Source organism: Protopterus annectens, chromosome 6.part0 (genome assembly GCF_019279795.1).
Source record: "Protopterus annectens isolate FY-2018-M chromosome 6.part0, PAN1.0, whole genome shotgun sequence".
NCBI lineage: Eukaryota > Metazoa > Chordata > Ceratodontiformes > Protopteridae > Protopterus > Protopterus annectens.
Window position 1 is genome coordinate 1256430815 of NC_056737.1, and position 26285 is coordinate 1256457099.

Below are 26285 nucleotides of genomic sequence, written 5' to 3' on the forward strand. Positions count from 1 at the left end.
CAACACAGAACCACCCCTCTTTTCTCATCCACTGCTCAAGCAATTCCTCAGAGGGGCCAAAAATCAAATCACCCAGGAGAGCCCCAACTCCAGCCTGGGACCTTAACTTTGTATTGGAGAAACTCACTCTTCCTCCTTTTGAGCCAGCTGAAAGTGCAGAGTTAAAATTCCTTTCTTGGAAAACAGCCTTCCTTTTAGCAGTCACTTCAGCAAGAAGGGTATCTGAATTACAGGCCCTTATGGCAGTGGAGCCTTTCTTCATCTTTCATGCGGACAGGGTGTCCCTCAGGACCAATCCCTCCTTCATGCCCAAGGTAGTATCCAGTGTGGCTCTTAATCAGTCCATTCATTTGCCAACCTTCTTTTCTAATCAACAGAACAAAGGGGAACGGATATTGCACTCCTTAGGATGTGCACAGACAACTTAGATTTTACTTGGACAGGAATAAACCTCAAAGGAAATCTGAACAACTGCTGGTGGCATTTGTGGCAGGGGCAGAGGGGAAGGCTATTTCATTGCATTCATTTCTGCTATAAGCACCATGTAAAACCTATCCCACAGAGGATTAGACCACATTCAACCAGGGCTACATCTACCTCTACAGCCTTTCTGAGAGGTGTCCCCTACCTGGGACATCCTAGAAGCTGCTACCTGGAGTTCTGTACATACTTTCACCAAGCATTACCATTTGCCAATGTTCACTAAATCCAGAGCTGGCTTTGCCACTACAATCTTGCAGAGCCTTATAGCTGGTCCTAATGCTATCTAATTACCTCCTCCCATACTTAGCTTTGGGAATCTACCCAAATGTGATGACTACAACAGTGAAACATGAAGAACATAGTACAGTTGTGTACACTTGCCATAAATGTAGATGTTCAAGTGTATTCACTGTTGCAGTCCTGGTTACCCTCCCTCCAGCCCCCTGACTTCTTTTGGCTATACCTCTATTCTGTGTTACCATGCTTAAAACTTTTTGGTGTATTTGCTTTTTTGTTGGAGGTATAACCTTGTGTGTGTGTGTGTGTGTGTGTGTGTATGTATGTATATATATATATATATATATATATATATATATAATGGCTTCCCATTACAGGGGCACCTGACATCTGGGTCTAGATAAACTGATGTAATGGCATCGGCTGCATGCTTTATACCCCTGATTACCTGATGTCATGGAAGATGAGACAGCAACCGACGCAGGACCCAAGACTTTGATAATCAGGCTGGCTGAGGGCTACTGCAAGGAGATAACCCAAATGTGATGACTGCAACAGTGAATACACTCTAACATCTACATTTATGGTAAATGTACACAAATGTACTTTTCTTAGTGTGCATGCTGCATTGTACACTGCAAATATTTCTTTTGGGATATTGGTAAGACAAGCACTTAAGTAACTGTATTTTTCTTTGCCATTGTCATAAAAGTGATTTAAGAAGTAACTGATATTTTAGAAAAAAATAGCACTGTAGTTTTATAGAAGGTTTTATTTTGTTTCTACAGGACTTAAAACAGCCCTCATTGAGAGAGATGATTTCTCATCGGGCACCAGTAGTAGAAGTACAAAACTGATACATGGTGGAGTAAGATATCTGCAGACAGCCATTATGAAGTTAGATCTTGAGCAGGTAAATAGTGTTGCTTACTTCTGTGGTGTTATTTGTAATATATTTATTTGTGGTTTGTGTGTGGTGTGTGTGTGTGTGTGTGTGTTATATATATATATATGCTTATGTGTCTGCTTGTGTCTTTACAGGTGTATACATGCACACACTGTATGTGTATGTATGTGTATAAATATGTATATGTGTAAATCTGTGTGTGTATGTGTGTGTGTGTGTGTGTGTGTGTATATATATATATATATATATATATATATATATGTGTGTGTGTGTGTGTGTGTGTATGTATCTGTAGATATATGTTTAACAAAAATCCACACGAAGAAATTCTCTCAAAGCTCAAAAGATGTCAGCAAAATAAATCCACCAAGGTATAAAAGCAAAAAAGTCTATTTATTACAAGAGTGTATAACTCCAACTTCGATCGTCAAGCGCTTTCACTAGACTATGCTAGCTTCATCAGAACAATTAGATCAGCTGTGTATACACCATTTTGAATAAAAATTGGCGCCAAAAATGTATCGGTTCTTAAAGCAACATTATTAAAATTAAATTCATCCATAATATATATAATACATGCTCCTAGATTAATATAATGAATTAATGCAAAAATTACTACATGTAACAATATTAAAAATCAATTAATGTAATAAATTATTGTACTGTGCCTATTAAGTTAATATTTCATTAATTGTTTAACATTAATAAAGGTTTGATGGAAAAATAATCATTGATGCCCGGTGTTTTTGTGGCATCTGTAAACACTTGCCAATAAAGTTCTCTATAAGCTAATAGGTTTTTTGTATTACCTCCTCTAGGGTTACTTTTGACTGTTTCTATTATCGCAAACTTGAATTTATGTTCTTCCCCTTTGTCTATAATGTGCCTTGCTAGTGCGTTTTTCAAATCTTTGTTTTTAATACAATATAAGTGTGCATATATCCTCTGTCTTAATAATCTTTCGGTCTTCCCTATGTAAAATGAGGGACAGACCGTACACTTAGCAATATACACCACCATCCTAGATTTGCAATTGCCCCTAGCTGTATAAATTTTAGTTCTGTTCTCATTACCTAAATTAATGGGACTCGTAGTGTAGATACTTGAACATTGATTGCATGTCCCACAACTTGATGTATGTGTGTTTATGGTGTAATTTGTCTTACATCCTAATTCAAGTATTCTCTTGATATTATTACCCATCTTATTCACAAATCTGGGTTCTGTTCCCAATACTTCTAAGATATCTTTGTCCTTAGTCAAAAAATGCCAGTTTTTGATAATGATATTTTTAATATATTGACTATATGGGCCAAATTCTAAAATACATGCCCTGTTGTAACTAATGTTAATAGTTTTCTTAAGTCAGCACCACAGACGGATGTCATCGCTGCAGTAAATATAGGTACTGTGTCTAAATATATTTCACAAAACGAGAAAACGCCAGTTACAATCTCTACAAGTAAACGCTCTATTAGTTTAATGGATACTTCTTCCCCCGGTATACCGAATGGACAGGGGCAGAATGTATTGCCTAGTGGCATTATAGACTTACCATGCAATAATGTTTTTGACAATGACAAAACTACATTGTCCGATTTTACATTTGACTTTTCCTTCGGTAACCTTACGGAGGAAGCTAAGCGAGTAGGCACCAGACCCAAACAGTCACAATATTCTCGGACTTATGCACATGTTTCTTGTGCTAATAACCTGGACAAATCAACTATTCGACAGGTCGATTCTGACATTAAACAGCAGAAATTAAAAGACTTTCTGGGTCAAGAGTGCAAGTTTGACAACAATCACTGGGGAAATAAATCTGATGCCCGTTTTAAAGATAAAGGGACTCTAAAAGACTGGATTTTTACTTTTGGAAAGAAACTAAATAGTATTAATGCGCTAAAACTTGATAATGCATATTTGAATTTTTGTATATCAAGTAATATCGTGCCAATGGGATTGAGGTTTTATAAAATGCCTTTAGGTATTGACATCAATATGGAAGTAGAAACCGAATTCAATGCACTGTTTGATCAATTTGGCTTTCAATATATGAAGTTACTTATAAAACATAATGATGCTAAGCTTTGTAAACTTCTGCTTGAGGTGGAAAACCTGAATAATTTGATCACACAGGATTTAGCTTATGGACAATGGGAAAATCTATTTCATAAGCAATTCAAAACAGCTGAGGATAGAGCAAGAAATGCCTTTGAAAGAAAACACAGGAAATTAAATAGAGATAGGGACCAGAACAGAAGAAATATGTGCTATAAATGGGATTACAACAAGCAGGTTCAGGTTAACAATATACATATAAATCAGGAAGAAGGATTTAATAAAGATGATAATAACGAAAAGTTTTTTTCATACATTCAGAGAAAGAAATCAGGGAAACTGGAAACAAGCAGGCAAATGGAAGAAGAAATGGTAGTTAGTGCGGTTAATACAAACACTAACCAGACAGCTTCAGATTCAGTTGATATTATTATGAATAAAGCTGTTAATGAGTATAAAAGTTTTAAAATCTATAACTACAGTAATATTAAGTTAGAGAAAGTACATTTTGATCTTCTTTCTAAAGGACTTAATTTTATTCCAACTCCCAAATTTTGCTTAGTAGACAACATCCTTGAATTTAAGAAATTTACAAGGAAGTTAAATTTAGCACTCATGTTTGCTAACAACAATGTAAAAGATAAAGGTAATAGTGAAGAAATATTGGGCTTGAAAAAGAAAAGTAACTTCTTACCTATTAGCAATCCCAGTGTACAGGCCTATGATCAGGTGGTAACTAATGAAATTTACAGATTGTTTCGAAATAGAAACAAGTACAAAATTAAACACAATTTGTCTATAGAAGAACAGAAAATTCTGTCAGAACTACAGAAGGACACAAATATTCGTATAATGAAACCCGACAAAGGCGGTGGCATAGTCATATATGACACACTTACATATAGTGCAACCATACAAGAAATATTACATCAATCGGGTAATTATACTGTAACATCTATAAATGAGGTACATTTAGCCTATAGGAGGATAGATATGTACCTTGAGGAATATCTCTTGGAACATAGAATAACTGAAGAGATGTATAGTTTCATGATGGTGGAGCATCCTACTTTAGCAACTATCATAGGTATACCCAAGGTACATAAAAATCAAGACAACCCTCCCTTTCATCCTATAATCTTGGGAAGTAGATCTAAGACTTTCCCAATAGGAGTATTGATAGATACATTGTTGAAACCTATATACAATGAAGTCAAACATCTAGTTAAAGATTCATGGGAATTTTTTAAAAACTACCCAGTAGATAAATACCACCAAGGTACATTATTTAGTACAATAGATGTAATTGACTTATTCAGCTCTATACCCATGGATGAAGGTATTGAGGCCTTTACTAACAGTCTAAGGAAGCATACCAAGGTGACTTGGGACAGAATTCAACTCTTGGCTGAACTAATGAGTATTGTCTTAGATAATAATTTCATTTTATATGAAGGAGAAATATTCAAGCAGACCAGGGGGGTAGCTATGGGAGCAGCTTGTGCTCCCATATATGCCAACCTGGTGATGCTTGACTGGGAAGAACAAAACGTATTGGATAGTACATTTAGTAAATCCATTACATACTATTCGAGATTTCTCGACGACATTTATATTATTTGGAATGGAGGTATAAATTCCTTCACAGCATTTATTAATCATATTAATAGCAGTAGTGACTTTTTAAAGTTCACATCTGTGGTAAATGAATATGGTGTACCTTACTTGGACACACTAGTAACAGCTGACAATGACATTTTGAAGTCTAAAGTATATAGAAAAGACACATTCACCAATTCCTATGTAGATTTCAACAGTTTTCACCCTAGGAAAGTGAAGAGAAACATCTATAAAGGACAGTGTATAAGGGCTGTTAGAATGTGTTCTAATTACAATGACATGGTTAAGGAGATAGATTATATAACATCCTTGTTTTTGGACAGAGGGTATGACAACGATTTGATGGTTGATATATCTGCTTATGTGATAAGCCAATGGGGAAAAAAATATTTACCATTGTTTGGCTTAAATAAGGAACAGCATAGCATTGATGAAATAACAAAGAAAACTACCAATATTAATTACAACAGGGCATGCATTATAGAATATGGCCCATACAGTCAATATATTAAAAATATCATTATCAAAAACTGGCATTTTTTGACTAAGGACAAAGATATCTTAGAAGTATTGGGAACAGAACCCAGATTTGTGAATAAGATGGGTAATAATATCAAGAGAATACTTGAATTAGGATGCAAGACAAATTACACCATAAACACACATACATCAAGTTGTGGGACATGCAATCAATGTTCAAGTATCTACACTATGAGTCCCATTAATTTAGGTAATGAGAACAGAACTAAAATTTATACAGCTAGGGGCAATTGCAAATCTAGGATGGTGGTGTATATTGCTAAGTGTACGGTCTGTCCCTCATTTTACATAGGGAAGACCGAAAGATTATTAAGACAGAGGATATATGCACACTTATATTGTATTAAAAACAAAGATTTGAAAAACGCACTAGCAAGGCACATTATAGACAAAGGGGAAGAACATAAATTCAAGTTTGCGATAATAGAAACAGTCAAAAGTAACCCTAGAGGAGGTAATACAAAAAACCTATTAGCTTATAGAGAACTTTATTGGCAAGTGTTTACAGATGCCACAAAAACACCGGGCATCAATGATTATTTTTCCATCAAACCTTTATTAATGTTAAACAATTAATGAAATATTAACTTAATAGGCACAGTACAATAATTTATTACATTAATTGATTTTTAATATTGTTACATGTAGTAATTTTTGCATTAATTCATTATATTAATCTAGGAGCATGTATTATATATATTATGGATGAATTTAATTTTAATAATGTTGCTTTTAGAACTGATACATTTTTTGGCGCCAATTTTTATTCAAAATGGTATATACACAGCTGATCTAATTGTTCTGATGAAGCTAGCATAGTCTAGTGAAAGCGCTTGACGATCGAAGTTGGAGTTATACATTCTTGTAATAAATAGACTTTTTTGCTTTTATACCTTGGTGGATTTATTTTGCTGACATCTTTTGAGCTTTGAGAGAATTTCTTCGTGTGGATTTTTGTTAAACATACGTGTGGTTCCATACGAGTCCTACTGGTATCTGTAGATATATATATATATATATATATATATATATATATATATATATATATATATATATATATATATATATACAATGTTAGTCCATTGGCTAATTCAAACTGCATTTTTGTTGATAGTTATTAAATGTTAACTCATCCTGTTATTTGAAGAGTGGAATATTAATGACAATTGTAGCATGTGGTGTACAGATTTTTCAGTATGCAAATTCTTAATAAAGGAATTTACATGTGTTGGGCACATAATAGAAACAGTCTGATTAACCATTTTATGGAGGCAAATAAAGCATCCGTAGTATCTTTGTTATTTATGGAGCATTCTGAAAAATAGCCAGCTGTTAACATAGTGAAGAAATATGTTTGTTTTGAAGAAATTTATTTTTGGATGTGCAGAAATTTAATTTGCAGGTAGAAAATAGTCCTGCTGCAACCACCAGTAGTTCTGTTGCTGCAAAACAACTTAGAGAATTTTAATCTTTGAATACAGACGTGTGATATATTTTTTAATGAGACTGGAACAGCAAAAAAGCCTGAAAGGGTACAGTATGCTGTACTTCTATATGCCACAGGGGTGGAGAGTTGAAAATACTTAAGACAGTATCAGTTAAAGAAAAATTCTGGAATTATTCTGATCCTAAGAATAGCTAGCCATTTATTTGCCATTAGTTCATTGCAAGGGCATAAAATCCTACAGAGGCTACAGATGTTAATGTTACTTAAAAACAGAGTCAAAGACTGTGGATGAGTTGTATAAGATATATAGGTTCATAGGTAGGTACTAAGCTATCGGCTCAAGGGCCTATGTAAGCCTAGCCAGCAAGGTTCCATAGCTTACGCCACCCAAGAAAGTTATTTTCCTGTGCCACTGTCCAGCAGAGAGACAGAAGTGATCCCCGGGGTGTATTTCCCATTTCCCATCCACTCATCAAGATTTTTCTTGAAGAGTGCTAATGAAGAACTTTGCTTTACATAGATGGGTAGCTTGTTCCAGAGTATAGGAAGTCTCTGGGACAGGAATCTATCCCTCCAGCTTGTCCTGTTTATTGTGGTGACAAGGTTTAGGTCCCTAGAGCGTGTAGCTCAGAGGGATTGAGATTTCTTTAGGTGTAGCATGTCCAACAGTTCTGGGTTTGACATAGCTTTATATGTTAGGCAGAGATCACTTTGGAGTAGGCAATATGCTATGGAGTAAAGCTGGAGTTTTTTGAGGTGGTCAGTATAGGGCATTTGTTTGAGGCCAGTAATCCTCTTTGTGAGGTACTTCTGTGGTCTTTCCAGCTGCTGCAGATGTCTTGTGAGGTATATTCCAAAAGGGGCGTTGTACTCTATAATGGGTCTAATGAATGACAAGTAGAGGGGAACAATGACCTCTTTTTTCCTGGATGAGAACCCTTTTATGATGAGGTGTGCCACGTAGAAGGACTTCCTGACTACTGTGGCGATGGGACTATCAAAGGAGAGACTAATGTCCACTTGGGTCCCGAGGTCTCTTATCGCACATTCAGTGTTAAGTAGATTGCTGCCTATGTGGTAGTTCATGGGTACAGAGTTTTTACCAAAGGGGATGACACTGCACGTTTTGGCATTGAGCTTGAGGCCATGGCTCTGACACCAGGCATCTGTCTCAGTGATGCCCTTCTGTAGGATGTCCACATCATTTGGTAACTTGACTATGGCTCCTAGTTTGCAGTCATCTGCGAACTTCGTTAGCCAGAGGCCTTCTGTGTTAGCCTGTACTTCTGAGAAGTAGATACCAAACAGGAGTGGTCCCAGGACGGAACCCTGTGGTACTCCACTTGTCACTGCTTTGAGGTCAGATTTGGAGTCTGCACCTTTTACAGTGTGGGTTCTGTCAGTGAGCCAATTGGCAGCCCATCTTGTGATGTAGGGATTTATACCTAGTTTAGTGAGTTTAGCTATAATTCCAGAATGGGGGATGGTGTTGAAAGCCTTGGCAAGGTCAAGATAGGCTGTGTGAACCACCTTACCCTCATGCACGGCTTTGTTGATTGCCTCAAAGAAGTCGATCAGGTTCAGGAGGCATGATCTGCCTTTCACAAACCCGAACTGGGTGAGATCCAGAGTTTGGAGGTTACTGATGTCTTTGTTTGAGTTCCATGATGATACGTTCCATGGCCTTGCAGACCAGGCTCGTCAGGCTAATAGGTCGATTGTTCCCGGAATCATTATGAATGGTTTCTTGTATAATACATGGTCATACAAGGGACAGGTTGTTAAGAAAAGTAGGTCTGCCTTTATGAAAAGTTATAGATTTGTTCAGAGTGTGTGGAATTATTCAGAGTGAGTGGAATTATAGGCGGAATATTAAAAGAAAGAAATGAGGACAAAGGAGTGTGTAAGATGAAATAAGAGTTAAATACACAGGTTGAAAATAAAAATGAAACGTGAATTCTTTGTAACAGTAGTAGTGATGAGAAAGAGAACCAGGAAGTGACCTGAAAGCATGGTGCATTTTGAAATTCAAACCTCATGTATTGCAAATGGCTGTAAGCAGTAGATACAGCAATACCCTGCTTTTAACAAGCTTTATTGAATCTGTGCAAGTGGAGAAGAAAGAATAATTTTTCAAACACTTGTAAATTCTTAACAGATTTTCCTTTTCATGTTGAACAGAATCATAAAGTTTTCTGTTGGCACTTCTAAGGAGTAAAAAGTTGATTTGCAAATATCTGAAAATGCATCAGAAACAAAAAGAAAGCATACAAGCCAGACTGTCATCATGAAATGTAGGAAGGGCTAACACAGACAAACTGGTGTCAGAGTCGTGGACTAAAACTAAATGCCAAAAATGCATAATAGTATCCTTTGGGAAGTCATCCATCCCTGGTAGCTATCATATTGACAACACACCCCTTAGAGTTGACCTAGTACTCAGGGATGTAGGGACACACACACATAGTAATCTAGTCTTAAATCATCACGTGTCTCCAGTGCTGAGGAAATAATTCTATGCTGAGCAACTTATAAACAAATGTATGGCATCTAAGTTTTAAAGGAAGTATTCGGCATTCATCAGACCTGGTTTCTCACTATACTATGAAACTATGCCCCTCACTGACTCTCTTCAAGAGAAATCTTGATGAGTGGATGGGAGATCGTAAGTTTACTCCAGGGGTCACATCTGTGTCACTGCTAGACAGGGGCACAGTAAACTAATTCTATTATATAAGGGGACCTTCATTGTGTCACTACTAGACAGAGGCACAGTATTCTAGATTTATTCTGTACATTTTTGTACCATTTCATGGGGTGGCAAAAGCCACATCACTATGGCTAGGCTAACAAATGCCCCAGGGCAGATAGCCTAGTACTATACTATGAAACTATGAAACTAAAAGAGTACAGGGCGTAAATAATCTGTCCTATGCAGACCACCTCAAGGCCCTATCCCTGTATTCTGTGTCCTACAGTCTTTTGAGGGGAGATCTATGCCTGGCATACAGGGCATTGTCAGACCCCACTCTGATGGACCTCCTGCATATCCATAAAACAAACAGTACCAGAATTACCCATTCTAAAGACTTAAACCTTACCTGTGATATAAATAGGACCTGCTGGAGAGAGAGGTATGTATCCCAGAGACTACCCTGTCTATGGAACAGGATCTTCATCCATATGAAGCGGAGTTTCTCCCCAATCCAGTTCAAGTGCAACTTGGACAATTGGATGGGAAACTGGAAATTCATCTCTGGGTTGGCACCTATGTCTCTGATGCAAACAGGTAACCTGTAAATGGTTCATCTCCCAGGCCCATGCTTATACTTATCAAGGGTGTCAGAACTTGTCAGAGATTTGGGATGCATGGCTAGGCTTAAAAAGGCCCTTGTTGTCGTTAGCCTACTAAACACCTGTGAACCTATGAACCTAATATAACATTTTTAAATTTAATCTAAACACAGATGCAGAGTGTAATGCCATGTCCTAAGACACTTATGAAGCACTGTGGCCAAAAGGTGCAGAAAAAAGACTTGTTTCCATATTAACATACTTAGAGTACTAAGTTTCAAATCATAGTAATTAAAGAAGCTAATTATCCTAACATTTGATGTTTAACGTCCAATTAGCTAGAAATAAAATAAAATCGTAGTGTGAAAGCAAAACTAGAATGTGTTCCCATAAACATTCAACAACAGTAGCATAGCTTTAGTGTCCTTCATGAGAATGTTAATTGATTTACAGGATTAGTAAGTTTGCTAGAATGTCATAAAAATAAATTCTGAAGCTGTGCCACTGACATCTTCTCTTAGGATATATTATCTTAGGAATGCATGAGAGTAGCTCAATTGAGAAGAACTGAATGGGAAGTTGTGTGTGGAAAACTTTGGTGTCATAGAGGGGCAGTTAGAGCCAACAAGATTGGGCATAGGGCCATTAGAGTGGGTGGAAGGCATCCAGTGTAAGGCAAGATTATTTACATTTGTATTAATTAACAAGATCTGAATAAAATAAAAAATTGCAGCAGATGCCATTGCCTAGTCCATCTCAGTGTTCATTAACAGATCTGTCCAAAGTCTTATGTCCTCTCCCTATGGAAAAAGTCATTCCTCCTAGTTCAGTATACAGGGGAAACTCAACTTATATTTCTAACTATAGACCCATAACCACACTTTTTCTCTTATTAAAATCTTAGAAAAATGCAAGAATTTTCAACTCCTTAAGCACACTCTTACCAAAAACCTCCTCTTCTCCATTCAGAATGGGTTTTGACTAAATAACAGTACCACTTTTATCCTAATAGACTTCTCTAACAGCATTAATCATAGCCATGATAAGCTAATATTATATCTGCCCTCATCTTTGATCTATCAAAATTCTTTGACACTGCTTCTCATAATAAACTTCTCATCAGCTAGCCCCCATTGATCTGTCTTACTCCTGTCTGTTCTGGTTCCTCAGCAAACTGTCTGATAGATCCCAAGGTGTTAAATGGCAATTTCACTTCTCTGCCTTTTTACTGGTCTCCAACAGTGTTCCCAAGGCTCCATACTACAACCCACTTTACATTGCCTCAGAACTCACCAGACTAATCCAATATGCTAATGATGCAGCCCTTATCTGCTCTTCCCCATGTTCCATTCTCCTCCAGCACTTCACACAAGATTCATTCTCCTCCATAGATATTGTCTTGCAAAGTCAGACGTAGTACTATACCCAAAAAAGACAAAGCTTCTCCTTTTAACTTTTAAGTCTCATACCAAATGCAAAGCTAGCCTTCAAATCACCTCTGCAAATACCACAAATATCAAGATAGTCTCCAGTAATAGATTACTGGCAGTTATAGTGGATGACACCATGACATTCAATGTCCATCTCCAACAAGCAAAAAAAAAAAAAAAAAAAAAAAACTTCAGAAGATAGTCTGTTATATAGAGCCAAACAGTATCCGACTGAAAATATCTGCGTAACATTAGCATCCACCTACCTGCTGCTTGCACTTCTGTATGCCTCTCCTATTTTCACCAACCTGTAGTCCACCCAAACATCTAAAGTAGAACAATGCTATAATAAAATAGGCAAATTGGCTTCTAACAAGCCATACTGCAGACATAAGTTTATTGCACTCAGGCACCTGAATTGGCTTGAGCTACCTCATCTACTCTCAACTTTAGTTTGCATACTAATTAATCTTTTACCCTGACGTATGCCCAACTGTAAGCAATATACCACAACTCCATTCCACCAACCCTCATCTACTCTCAACTTTAGTTTGCACACTAATTAATCTTTTACCCTGATGTATGCCCAACTGTAAGCAATATACCACAACGCCATTCCACCAACAGAGCTCTCCACTCTGACAAACATCTCCTCTCAGTTCAAAAAGCAAACAACAAAGCAGGAAATACTCTACTCCTGTTGTATCTGAAAATCCTGGAACTCATTTCCCGTTCCAGTCAGACTCCTCAAAAACGCATACATCTTTATTGATAAATTAAAACTGTTCCTGCCTAACTCCTGGCTATGCTGCTGCTATTCCCTAGGATAAATTATTTCTAAACTACCTCTCTTATATATACATGCAGGTTCCGTTCAGAATTTCGAAGCTCAAAACTTCGAATTTCATATGATCGAGGTTTCAAAACTTCGAAATCCTGAACGGAGACCGGCATATAGTGCGGACCGGGAGATATCCCTTGTCCTCGCTGTAGTGCGACCTCCGAGTTGGTATATTTAAGTTGTGGGGTGTGGGGGGGTGCAGCCCCTCACATGGTGGCTGTAGGGGGGGCTTGCCCCCCTGCCCATACACATGTTTTATTGCGTTGAGTGGTGTTTTGGGGGGGGGGGTTCACAATTTCGATATTCCAAGATCTCAATATTCTGAAACTCGAGATTTTGGGATTTCGAAATTTCGTAGTGAACCGATACATGCATACATACAGGTCAATAACTTTCTTTTTCTCTCTCCTTTTTCCGTCTTCTACTCTTCTTATAGAAAAATGCATATAGTTATATCTGACATAATGTACCACTACTCAACTGAGCCTAATGCTGATTATGTTGCTGCAAAATAGACTTGTTTATTTCATAATTATCTGCTTTATTCATAGTCACTTTGTATGTAATGCTTCTAATGTTACCTGGCCATTCTCTATGTTGCATAATTACTACTGTAAATGGTTTTCATTGTGCTTAAATTTTAGCAAAATATTCTGTATGTTGTACATGCATTACTGTTATTTTTTATGGAGCTTTTCTCTCCATGCCCCATCTGAAAAGGGGCTGGTTTGCCCAGTTGGAGTTTTCATGGTAAAACATGCTAGGAGACTATTAAGCTACTGAATAAAAACGGCATAAATTCAGATAAGTTAAGGATATGTGGAAAATTTCTTAATGGCTGCCAGGTGTTTAGTTCTTGCCTAATGGGGAACAAATGGGCTGGAAACAACTCTCACCTCATGGATGTGAATGCAACAATAAATCTGGGGGAGGTAATGGTTGGCAAGCAGTGCGGTGCAAAAATGTGTACTAAAGAAAAAAGAAAATAAACTGGGTACTAACATTTATAAAGAAAAAAAAATTGTATTTAGTAATGCTCTGAAACATATTTGAACCAGGTGGAACTTAGCAAAATTGTAAGAGTGGAATTAAAGGAGAGATACTATACCAGCTACAAAGGAGCATGAAGGAGGGGATAGTAGCCAGAGAGGTGTGTGTAGTTATTGAGGAAAAGAAATCCGATACAGGAGGAGGCCAGATATATCTTGGGTGAAAGCTTATATGGCAGACCAAAGAATAGCTTTTGCTAGTTTATATATCCCTGCAAGATCAGAGTAGAAAGAATTAAATAACATTAGTAAGTGAAACAGTTCTTTATCACCAGGGCAAATTGCATAGGCAGGAGCCTTGATCTCTGTCACCAATATACAGATATCTTAGAGGGACCAAGAAGAGCAAGGCCACCAAAGGAAGGCAAATTCCGGAGAACATACATGAAAATATTTAGACTAGCAGGTGTAGCAGAGGTGACAGATACAAAGACTGCACTTTGTTTTCTCAGTTATGGGCATTGCTGAAGTTTGAAGAGAGTATATGTAAACCAGGGCCATGCTTAAATGGCCTAAGACTTTAGTAATTGATGGTGCTGGATCACTGAACTTGAATTCTGCAGTTGACAAGGCTAGAATTATGGTTGGGACATAAACATGGTAATTTTCTAACCATTTACTAAAACTAAGGTTCTTTAAGGAATGGGCAAGAGGCAAGTATTTAAACTTATTGAAAAAAAAATAAGTCATCAACTAGAATATATAGTTCAAGCATGGGAGAAGTTAAAAAGGGACTTCAAGAGAGTGTTAAAATCTAAAGAAATGTGTAAAAATAGTGTTAGGCAGTATTTAGAGTATCAGGCACAAACCACACAGCTGAAGAACAAGGGCAAGAATTTGAGCAAAGGAGAGAAAGAGAAAAATGAACATTTAAAAAGCAAAGGAACTGAATGTTTAGAAAGGGCCAATACATTTAGAAGAGTGGTAGTGAGGCAAGAATATTTTGAAAAAATACAGCTAGGATGCAGAGGTGTTTAGCGTAGAGGTAAAGACAACAATTGGACAGGGGGATACTTAAAAGTAAGAGAAGCACCAATATATTCCCTAAAACCTCCAATATGGATTTCTAGTTAACAAAATTTTATAAGACACTTTATGCTGTGGACAGTGGAAAATGTGTTACCGGGTTGGACATAGAGGACTGTGTACATAAAATAGGCATACTTTGAAAAGGGATGAAGCAAGCTGAGAAGATGCTAACTTCAATAAAGAGGGAAGGAATGAAAGTATGAATGTTAAAGCAGCATGCAGGAAAGCCACTGGTTAAAGGTGTCATACTCATAGAACTTTGAAAGCAAGGGGAACAAATATTGCTTGATGTCTTGTGCATTTTGTTTAATAGTGGGTACCTGAATATTGGAGAAAAGACCCCACTGACCTGTCATAGACCAATATCAGTCTTGAACTATGATTATACATTATTTGTGAGAATATTGGCAGCCCAAATTTCAATGATGCTACATGACCTTATAGACTTAGACCAATATGGATTTGTGGGAGGTGGGTAAACCTTTGATAATAACATGCAAACTATCCTTTTACAACATGAAGCTGAGGAAGAATTGGTGCTTGTCAGTTTGGGTGCAGAAAAGGCATTTAATTTGGGTAGCTTAGAATATTTGGAAGTATTGCTAAACAAATGTGTGTTTCCCAGCAAAACTGATTAAGCTAATATTAATTATGTATAGAAGCTTGTCAGCAAATATAAAAACTGGATTATGGTTATCAAATACTTTTCTTATACCCTGAATACCTGTTCAGTAATTTGATTGTATTAACAAGAGAGTATATTCATGTTAAGCTATGGAACTACTAGCCACACAAATTAGGCACTTGCAAATTACAGGATATGACTGGTCAGGAAAGCAATTAGAAATTGCATTACTTGGAGATGATGTACTTCTTTATCTCACCAGCCTAAAACAGGACATACCTATTTTATTCGCACTGTTACAAAATGCCCAGGTTCTATGGTGGTATGCATTTAATGAAGTCAAAACAAAGTTTTTTCAATAAATTACTGCCCAAGTTATGGCTTAATACGTACATACAAAAGTAAAGTGGTTGACCTGATAGGTGTCAGAAACAACAAAGGAGCCATGGGAAGAAATGAAACAGAAGGTAATGAATAAGATTAAAGCTTGCAAGCTAATGACAAAGGACTTTGATTATAAGGTAAAAACTGTAAAAACGTTTGCTATCCCACTGATATTTTTGCAGAGCAAGTTTTTCTGACTCCCACACAAGAGAAATTTATGTTCATACTGAAAATGAAGATCCAAGAGGTCATATGAAATGGAGAACATGCTAACATGGGAGAAGTTAAGAATGCAAGCTGAGGTGGAGGGATTGGGGGTCACAGACTTGCAGAACTGTTATAAACCAACACATTTGGGGCTTCTGTATATTATTCGAAGTGAAAGATGTTAAGATGGAAGGAAATGTTGTTGTCCCAGGATGTATTATGAAAAATGCAAAAAGACTTTGTCCTTTGGCCTCAATATTAAGAGAGAGATAATGATAGTTTAGCATTGAGGTTTATAACAGAGTGATGCAACTTTTAAAAAAAAAAGAATTGTTAAGTATGAAGGTAGGGATTTACTAATAAGTGTAAGGATGGACGTGAGAAAGGGGGAAATCAGAGGTAGAGTGGAGAAGGAGAAAGGGACCTCCAAAAATACTGGGAAAACTTAGGAAATGGATAAAAAAATGAATTATCTGGAAGGAAGCAAGAAACAAAGTTGTCATCCAGTTAAGGACTAGGCTCAGATATAGAGCCTGGAACAGAAAGAGTAGGTGTTGCCAGAATGCCAAGTAGGATATACACGGTTGTACAAGAGACAAAAAGCAAAATCTGTTTAGAGAAGATGAAGTCTGTGTTCGAAGCAGATCAGGGTTGATCTAATTTGGGACAACTGGACTGAAGTATGCATATCATCAAGTATGCTTATGAGATCCAGAAGATTTAGAATTTTCACTTAGCAGCATTTACATTTGGTATTTCTACACACCAAGTAGGTTATAAAAAATGTTCCCACAAGGTAGTAGTACATGTTGGCGGTATATGTAGGGAAATAGAGAATTGGGAACATATTTTCTGGTCATGTTCAGAATTATCAAACCTTTTCAAGGAATACCACCTGCTCAGTAATTGAATAATATTAGCAGTGAGTATGTCCATGTTAAGCTGTGACAGGGTGAGGGGTTTGAATGAGCCAGGCTACCAAAGGCATTGCTCAGCTCACTTTTAGTTCTAGCACAATATGCAATGGCAAGAAAATGGAAGTTGAAAGTAGAACCAGGTTATGGAAGTATCAAAAGAGCAGGATAAAATAGTAAAAAGGGAACAAAAATGTGTGTGATTCAAATTAAGAAGGCAATATATCAATGTGGTTTCTATGGCTGCAATACAAATGGAGTCATGAAAGCAGAAAGAGATTAGATGTCCCTGGCCAAAAGGTGATTGTATAATAAGATTATGTAATAAACTGTGCAACAGAAATGAAAATTAATACATGTATATTTGTATCTCTGCATCTATTTATTAATATACATCTGTATCTGTGTAGATCCATGTCTGTGTTTAATACACATTATATTGTAGAAGGAAAGAAATTAAAGTATGTAGGTAGTACCTAATATCTATTACTGCTTTGAATTTTAAATTTGCTAAGGACTGTGATTTTAAATATAGTTATGCAGAAAAAGACTATTGCAAGATAATGGTAGGTCAAGGGTGCAAAGCACATCAAGAACATAACTGATGTTTCCCCAAGGTCGTGTCAGATTAGAGTCAGAATAATTACACATGGTGTTAAATAATAAGGGGACCCTTACAATGGCAGCTTTATATATCTAGACTTGGAAAGTAATAGCAGCATCACTGGACAAGACTGCCTTTAGATCACAGGAGCTTTTGCCTTATTATTTTTTCGTATTTTTTTCTCTTTTGTAGTACAGACTGGTAAAAGAAGCTCTACATGAACGTGCTAACCTTTTGGAGATTGCACCTCATCTGTCTGCACCACTGCCTATTATGCTCCCAGTTTATAAGTAAGAAAATCATACTGTATTTTTAATTATTCATGCTGGTTGAATAGTGTAGTTCATTGGCCAGCAGTGAAATGTAGAATTTATCGGCAGGTATTTACTACTTGACTCATCAGTCTTTTCACCCCCTTTGCATATTGTTCTGATACAGGCTTGTTGTAATTCCAGTTGTTCTTGATCTATCTATGATATTATTTTTGTGAGTTTGCAAATTTCTTTTTTTATTTAGAAATAAAATTGTTACCTTCAGATTATTAAAATGAAGACCTGAATATGCCTGGAATGTGTTTATAGTTGAATCTAATTTATTTAGTGTTGTCCTTGAACTGGGAACCATTAACAATTTGTCAGCAAATAACCTGATTTTGAATTATAATGTTCTGAAATTTCTATACCTTTGACATTAAGGTTGGCACAAACTGAAATTGCTATTATTTCAGTAGCCATAGCAAACAAAATAAGTGCAAAAGGACAGCCTTGTCTGGTGCCGTTGTTTAAAGGTATGTATATTTAGATATGTGATGGGCAATGGAACATTATTAAATCTAGACATCGTTGAGCTTATGTCTTGGGATACTACTATTCTATATATTCTAGTTTGTGTGCCATATTTGCAAGCATAATGTGTGAAGTTTAATTATTTGGATTCTCTGAAGCCAATAGTATTTTTTAAATTACATGTTTCTCTAGTTTTTGAGTGTATTCACTGTTGACGTCGTTCTTAAATTTCTCTTGTTACTAGTATGTGATTTGTCTAGTAAACGGTTAAAATCTCCTCACATTATTGGATTATCTTTATATTTGTTAAGAATAATATCGAAGTGTATTTAGGGTGGCTGCGGTGGTGCAGCGGTTAGCGTTGCTGCCTCACAGCAAGAGGTTCTCCGGTTCGATCCTCGGCTGGGGTGCCTTCTGTGCGGAGTCTGCATGTCCTCCCTGTGGTCGCATGGGTTTCCTCCCACATCCCAAAGACATGCTGTAGGTGGATTGGACACTCTAAATTGGCCCTAGGTGTGTGTGTGTGTGTGTGTGTGTGTGTGTGTGTGTGTGTGTGTGTGTGTGTGTGTGTGTGTGTGTGTGTGTGTGCCTTCTGTGGAAAGTTGGGTGCCAGGCTGGCAATTCGACACCGTAAAACTCCACTGCCAATCATGAGCGGACAGGTGATCCGCTGTGGCGACCCCCAACCGGGAACAGCCGAAAGAAGCAGAAGAATATTGAAGTGTATTTAGCCAAGTTTGAGCCAATCCTGGAAACCAATAAAGATTCATTAGAGTGCATAATCTGTTGTATTTTAGGACTACAAGGGCCAGGAGATTGTCTTGATCTTCATATTTGTGAATGCTCTGTGGGTATGTTATATTTTTTCCACAGTATTATTACTCCTCTTCTCTTGCTTTTAAATGAATATTGGGCCAATATTGAAAAAATATTAGGATTCAAAATGTCCTTGTCTTTATGTTTAAAATGTGTTTCTTGGAGGAATGTGAGTTGAACTTCATTGCAGCAGGTTTGATCCTTTCCTTGGATTATTTAATCCACTGACATTTAAATATAACAAGGTTAAATCCATGAATGAAAGAGTCAGATAAAACAATCATCTAAACAAACAAATGTAAAAGAATATATTTTAAAAAATGGTTCCTATGTTTTTAAAGTATTAAACACAAAGATTCAGGCTTGATAAAAAGTAGGTATAATAAACTAAACAATGTAAAATAATTAAATACATAGAATTTGCAGAATTTCTAGTACAGTAAATGGAAAAATCTACCAGAGTGTCCCTCGCTATCTGATTTACCTAGAGTTTATTAAAATTAATATAAATTGTAAAGTTGATAGAGCTCTGCAGAGTGTGTGTAGATTTGTCAAGATCTTCTTAATTTAACATTTATATTTTGAGAGTGCATTGTGTTTAGTGAAAAGACAAAATAGCTATTTAAATCAGTGTCTAGTTACGTTGTGGTGGGTGGAGTTCTTTGTAGTTTTTGCGTTATTGTTAGTAGTTCATTTCTTTGTTTTTTTCCATCTTCATGTTGGTTCAAGAGTTTTTCCTTTGAACATCTTTTTATGGTAGGAAATGAGTAATCCAAGTCGACATGTACTGGAATGAGATTGTTAACAAAAATATTAGCTTCTAAGTTATTGAAGATTTTGGTACCAGATGGGAGATGTATTTTTGTTTTTGTTGGAAACAAAGATATGTCGAAGTTTTTAATCCATTCTGCTTAAGAGTTTTCACAAGTGGCCAACATCTTTTGCTCAGTTCTATGGATTTAGTTGAATAGTCAGTCAAATCTTAGGTCGTTTTGACCATATTTCAAGGGGTAATTCCTACATGCTGTTCTAAGAATCAATTCTTTGTCAGTGTATGAAAGGAATTTAATTACTATACATCTTGGATATGATGAAGAGTTGGTAGAAATGGATTTGTCTATAGGTCTATGTGCCCTTTCAATGCCATAGGAGAAACCTTCTTGAAGATTTTATATTTCCGCACTCCCAAGAATTTAAAAAAGAAATAGGTAATCTGAAAATTATAATGTTACATCTCCTTTCTCTATTTCCAGCTCATCTGTTTTGTTCAGTAACCAATTGTTTTGCTTAGCAAGCATTCTGTGTGTGCTTCTTTCTCTTTTAATTTTCCATCTGTATCATTTAGGTTATTTGCTATGTCCAGGATTTTAGTTTTGTGCTGTTGAAGCATTTCTTTTAAGACGTCCATTCTTTCTCAGATTTTCTAAGTTTACCTGAAAACCATCCATTTTCAAAGATAACTCTTTAAGCATGGTAGTCACCAGTTGCATTTCTTTCTTCAGAGAGGTATCAACATGAGAATGTTCGGAGTTGCTCATTTTCTTTCAACCAATAAGTCTCCAGATATTTCTGACAAGAAAAATTTTAAAACGCTTTACATTATTCTGAAATATACAAGGATGAAGAGTTACCAAATGGTATGTGAAGAAATTTTCCTTAAAAGTTGTTTTTTCCTGTTTTTTTTTTTTTTTGGATGATTCTGTAGAGTTTTGAAGAGATGCTGCTATCACTTAGCCATCTAGCCTGATGGGCCTTTTCATTGCTCTTCAATGCTTGCCCGACTGCCACACTGTGGAGGCAGTTGGGGGGGTGCTTGTCTCTGTCCCCCCCTCCCCCATGGCCTGAATCAGTGTGTAAAACAGATGAAATTCCATATGGTTGTGATTTAATCAATCCTACCATTATTGAGGAAAGTCAATAGTGTGTGTCCTGGAGGTCTGCCAAGCACATCCAATCATATAAAAATGGGCAGAGTCTCCAGGAGATTTCTTCACTTTCAGCTGGGAGACGGTCACCTCTATTTTAGAGCCCTCTCCTTTGGTCTTACCACTGCCCCTTGGTGTTCACCAGATGCATGGAATAGTTGCAGCTCATCTCAGACTGCAGTGTTTCAAAGTATTCCCATGTTTGTATGACTTACTCATAACAGCTCCCACCAGGAGTCTTCTCAAACAAGCCAGGGACTACTTGCTGCATCTTTGTTCCTAGTTGGAGAGAACTGTCAACCTCATAAGTCAAAAGTGCGACCAGTCCAAAGATGAGTTAATCAGAACATATCTAGATACCAAGTTCCAGATAGCCAGATTACCAGAATCAAGGATGCATGCCCATCATCATCAAACATTCAGTATTCTCCCTTAAAAAGCCTCCAGCAAGGTGCATTTTGCCCCTTCTAGGCTCAGTGGCAACCTCCATCACTTTAGTCCCTCTGGCTGGATTTTAGATTAAGTATTACAGTGGACATTTGTGGTCCGGTGGTCAGTGAGGTTTCAATAGATGAACTTTCCCTAGTGCCTCACCCAGATTTTCAGAAACCATAATGTGGTGACTGGACTGTCCGATAGTTTCACAGGGATGTCCTTTTGTTCTTCCTTTCCCAGGCCACAGTGACCACAGATGCTTCTAAATGGGATGGGGGGAGGGCTTTCTTGGGAAAGACTATCCAAGGTACTTGGTCTCCCACAGAGCCAGTCCTCACATCAGTATCCTGGAACTGAGGGCAGTCCTCCTAGTGTTACAGGCCTTTCAGGATTCCTTCCGTAGGGGTGTGATTGCCATTCAAACAGACAATAGGCTGGTGATTTGATACATGAAGGGGAAACACATTCTTACCCAATGTGTCAGGAGGTCTTGAGAGTTTGGCAGTGGGCAACGTCTTCTCACCACTAGCACCACACATCATGGGGAAGTCAAATGTATTGGAAGACAAGTTGAGTAGCTCTATTCCTCTGCCTCTTGAGTGGTCCCTCAACTCATCAGTGCCAGAGCAGATATTCAGCTGTTGGGGATGAACATTGCTGCAGTCTGTTTGCCACCCTCACCAACACCAGATGCAGCAGTTACTTTGCCCTGACCCCCCCCCCCCCACCCACAAGTAGTGGAGTCTCCGAAGGATGGTTGATCCTTTTTCAGTTCCTCTCCCTACTTTCTTGGATTTCCTGGCTGGCCTTTTTCATGATAGAGCTAGGTATTCTACAGTTAAAGTCTAAATGATGGCCATTTCTAGCTATCATATAGGTGAAAATCAAATGCCAGTTGCTTCATCAAAATTGTTTAAGGCCTTTTTAAGAGGTGCCTTCCTCCTTTGCCCCCGCCCCTGTCCCTCCATAGGATATTACCATTTTTCTTCTTCAAGTGTTGACGAGACCACCCTTGAACCGGTAGCCATGGCAAATCTGAAATATCTTTATTGGAAAACATAGTTTCTAGTGGCAGTTACTTCTGCTTGAAGGGTTTTGGAACTTGACATTCTTTCTTGTAAGCTGCCATATTTGGTTTTCCACAAGGACTGGGTATCACTTAGGCCCAGTCCTGCCTTCCTTCTCAACATAACCTTAGAATCCTCACTAACCCAAACTTTCAGTCTTCCTGTTTTCTTTTCCTATTTTTCTAATAACAGAGAGTACATGGTACATATTATGGATGTGCATCAGCAACTCAAATTTTAAGAAATAGTAGAAAAACTGACCAATTGTAGATGTCCTTCTCTCCAGCTAGATTAGGTAAAATAGTTTTTAAAAGTAACTTTTTCATAACGGCCATTTGAGTGCATTTCATATGTCTACAAGGAAAGGGGACGATCTCGGCTTGGCAGTCCTAAGCCTTATTCTGTTAGGTCAACTGTTACTTTAGCTGTTTGTTTCTCAAAAGTATCAGTTGATGACATTTGTGCAGCTGCTTGGTCTAATGTCCATACCTTCATATCCTACTTATTGGATTTGCCATCTAGGTCCAGAGTATCCTTTGGTTTAGCTATTTTCCAGAATATCCTTGCCTGAGACCTCCTAAGGTTTATGGTAACTGGAGACTGTGTTCCTTATGTTGAGGATGAATGGAAAAGGCAACATTGGATACCAAAGTTATGTCTATAATGCTAGATCTGTGTTTGCTTCTGTCATCTTCAACTTTCCCTCCATCACCTCTTCCAGATCTAATTTCATGTTCCCTTGTTTCTTGAGTGACCACATTAACTTATTGAGAGCCTGGTCATGTTTTCTGTTTGGTCTATATTTTACGAATAACTCTATGCATCTTCAGGGAGTACTCTGTCTTTTTTTTTTTTTGGGGGGGGGGGGGGGATTGTCCTTCTGTATGAAACAGGCAAATTCGAGCTTGGGTAATTAAGTGCTAGATTAGGAATTATGGGTAAATGGAGGAGCCTGAGCCTTGGATCCAAAGTCTTAGAGTGGCCGAAGTCTGATCCAGTTGGATCCAAAGTACCCATATGTTGAGGAGGAGAGAAGTAGACAACACAAATCAATAATTATAGTAAATAGATGATGGTCAGTTTTTTGGGGAGCCAGTAAAAAAAATGTCTTCCAAAAAAACTGAAAAAAATCAGTGGGATCTGAGGGACTTTAAATGAATTTGACTTTTTCTGTCACAGAAAGTTAGTGTCCCTGGCTATAGTTCATGCACAGTCCTTAATAGGCTTACTCTCCCAGCATCCCTAGTTGCAAGTGCTGTAATCTTAGGCCTCCCCCAAGATGCATCTCTTGTACTGAGAGACTATCAGCATTTTCCCATTGGGATAAGTAAACCAGTACTGGCTGCTTACTCGCTTACTCCTTTGTTGTCTTCTTGGTCTGGGCACTGACTCTGGAACGCAGACTCTTTCATCTGACTCAGTTTTAATTTGAGCTTTGGCCGGTTAAGACCTGCATGCTATCAACTTGAACGCCTAAGTGAAGCTAAGAAACTTTTATCTGCACTTTTATCAAATAATAGATGATTTAAAGTAATTTGTTTGTGTTGCATTGAGAAATATGTAGCTGGAAGCTGTGACTCTGTTTGTCAGTAGTACCTGTGGTATTTTCAGTTAAGGCTTGTTAAAAACCTGCATAGCCAGTGATAGGTGGGAGTAGTTCCTTCATTGTATTCAGTTTCTGTCTTATTTTCAGTTAAGGCTTGTTAAAAACCTGCATAGTCAGTGATAGGTGAGGGTAGTTTCCTTCACTGTATTCAGTTTCTGTCTTATACAAGTGGCACAGTGAATTACCTTCTGTTTAAACTGTGAGCTTTGGCCGGTTAAGACCTGCATGCTATCAGCTTGAACGCCTAAGTGAAGCTAAGTAACTTTTATCTGCACTTTTATCAAATAATAGACGATTTAAAGTAATTTGTTTGTGTTGCATTGAGGAATATCTAGTTGGAAGCTGTGGCTCTGTTTGTCAGTAGGTTACCGCCCACACTCCCTGTTTCTGTGTTGGTGTTGGTGTTAATCTTGGTGGCTTTGAAACTGCCCGCCCCTCTTGTAAATTTGCACTTGGATACTCCTCCTGGTCCCATCTCATTTGCTCACTCAAAAAAAAAAAATCTGCTTTTACTGTATTTGTGTTTCTTCCTACTTTATTTTGCTTTTGCGTCATCTTAAAAGTACTCAGTTGTATTTATTAATGCTTGGTGTAACTCACTCTAAGCCTTTAAGTTTAAGCACTTGGGCTTCAGACCAGTTGTTTTACATTAAGAAGGTTTGTGCTCTGCACTGTAGTGGCAGGACAGGTAGCTTACATCCTTCTAAGTTGGGAACTGCTGATTGAGGGCTCAGTGTTTTGTTATTCTAAAAGTGTATTAATTCTGGTTTAAGCACTTGGGCTTCAGGCCAGTTATTTTACATTAAGAGGGTTCGTGGTCTGCACTCTTGTGAGAGGAGAAGCTGGACTCTGCCCTTCTGAGCTGGGAATTTCTGGTTAAAGGCGTATAGTGCCTGCATATTTGAACTGCTTCTTTCTAAATTGGTACACCTTGTTTGCTATAGCATAGACTAGATCCAGGCCTGCTGAATCTAGCTTTGTTTGTATAACTTGAGCACTAATCCAGGCATTCTTTAAAGTATTCAATTGTATTTATTACTGCTTGGTAGTAACTTGATTAAAGTGTAGCTATCATTCTAAGTCTTTTGGATTAAGCACTTGGGCTCAGACCAGTTGTTTTACATTAGGAAGGTTTGTGGCCTGCACTGTGGTGGCAGGACAGGTAGCTTACATCCTTCTAAGTTGGGAACTGCTGATTGAGGGCTCAGTGTCTGTTATTCTAAAAGTGTATTAGTTCTGGTTTAAGCACTTTGGCTTCAGGCCAGTTATTTTACATTAAGAAGGTTCGTGGTCTGCACTCTTATGGGAGGAGAGGCTGGACTCTGCCCTTCTGAGCTGTGAATTTCTGGTTAAAGGCTTATAGTGCCTGCATATTTGAACTGTTTCTTACTGAAATTGGTACACCTTGTTTGCTGTAGCATAGATTAGATCCAGGCCTGCTGAATCTAGCTTTGTTTGTATGCTTGTTTGCCTGTTATTTCCCTGAAACGCTAATTCCACCTAAAACACGGCTTTTCAGCGCTTCTGTGGATCCCTAGTGACATCTGCATTGCTTACTGTACTTATTTCCTAGTTTCACTTGAAAGAAAGTTACTGTTTGTCATTTTTGCATTTAAGTTACCTGTAACACATTGCATTTAAGTTACCTGGCACTTGCTCACTAAAGCAATTATATAAGTCAGCACTAAAAAATTAAAAGCACTACACCCTCACAAACTCACCTTGAGTACCTTGTTCCCCATTGGCCCTTTTTTCAATTATAAAGGAATTCCCAATACTATTCTAGCATGTCCAAAGGTCAGTTGTCAATCTCATCTCCGGTCCATCTGGTGAATCTGGGAATCTTGAGGCAATGTTACAACTGCCTCATGTACACAGACAACCCTCTCCTCCTCCCAACAAATTCCAACACATGTGAGAGGTGCAACCATGTAGCCAAACTGGAGGCTAAGCTCTCTCAACTCAGTACTGGCGAAACC

At 37.7% G+C, this 26285-nt stretch overlaps 1 protein-coding gene across 1 annotated transcript in view; it reads left to right on the forward strand.

The window, feature by feature from the left end:
• The window catches only part of GPD2 (glycerol-3-phosphate dehydrogenase 2), a 2212620-nt gene that overhangs the window by 231029 nt on the left and 1955306 nt on the right, over window positions 1-26285 (forward strand). Inside the window, exons 3-4 of the mRNA XM_044073653.1 lie at window positions 1509-1633; window positions 17865-17962. Of these exons, the coding sequence (XP_043929588.1) occupies window positions 1509-1633; window positions 17865-17962 (223 nt within the window). The remainder of the gene's footprint in view (window positions 1-1508; window positions 1634-17864; window positions 17963-26285) is intronic.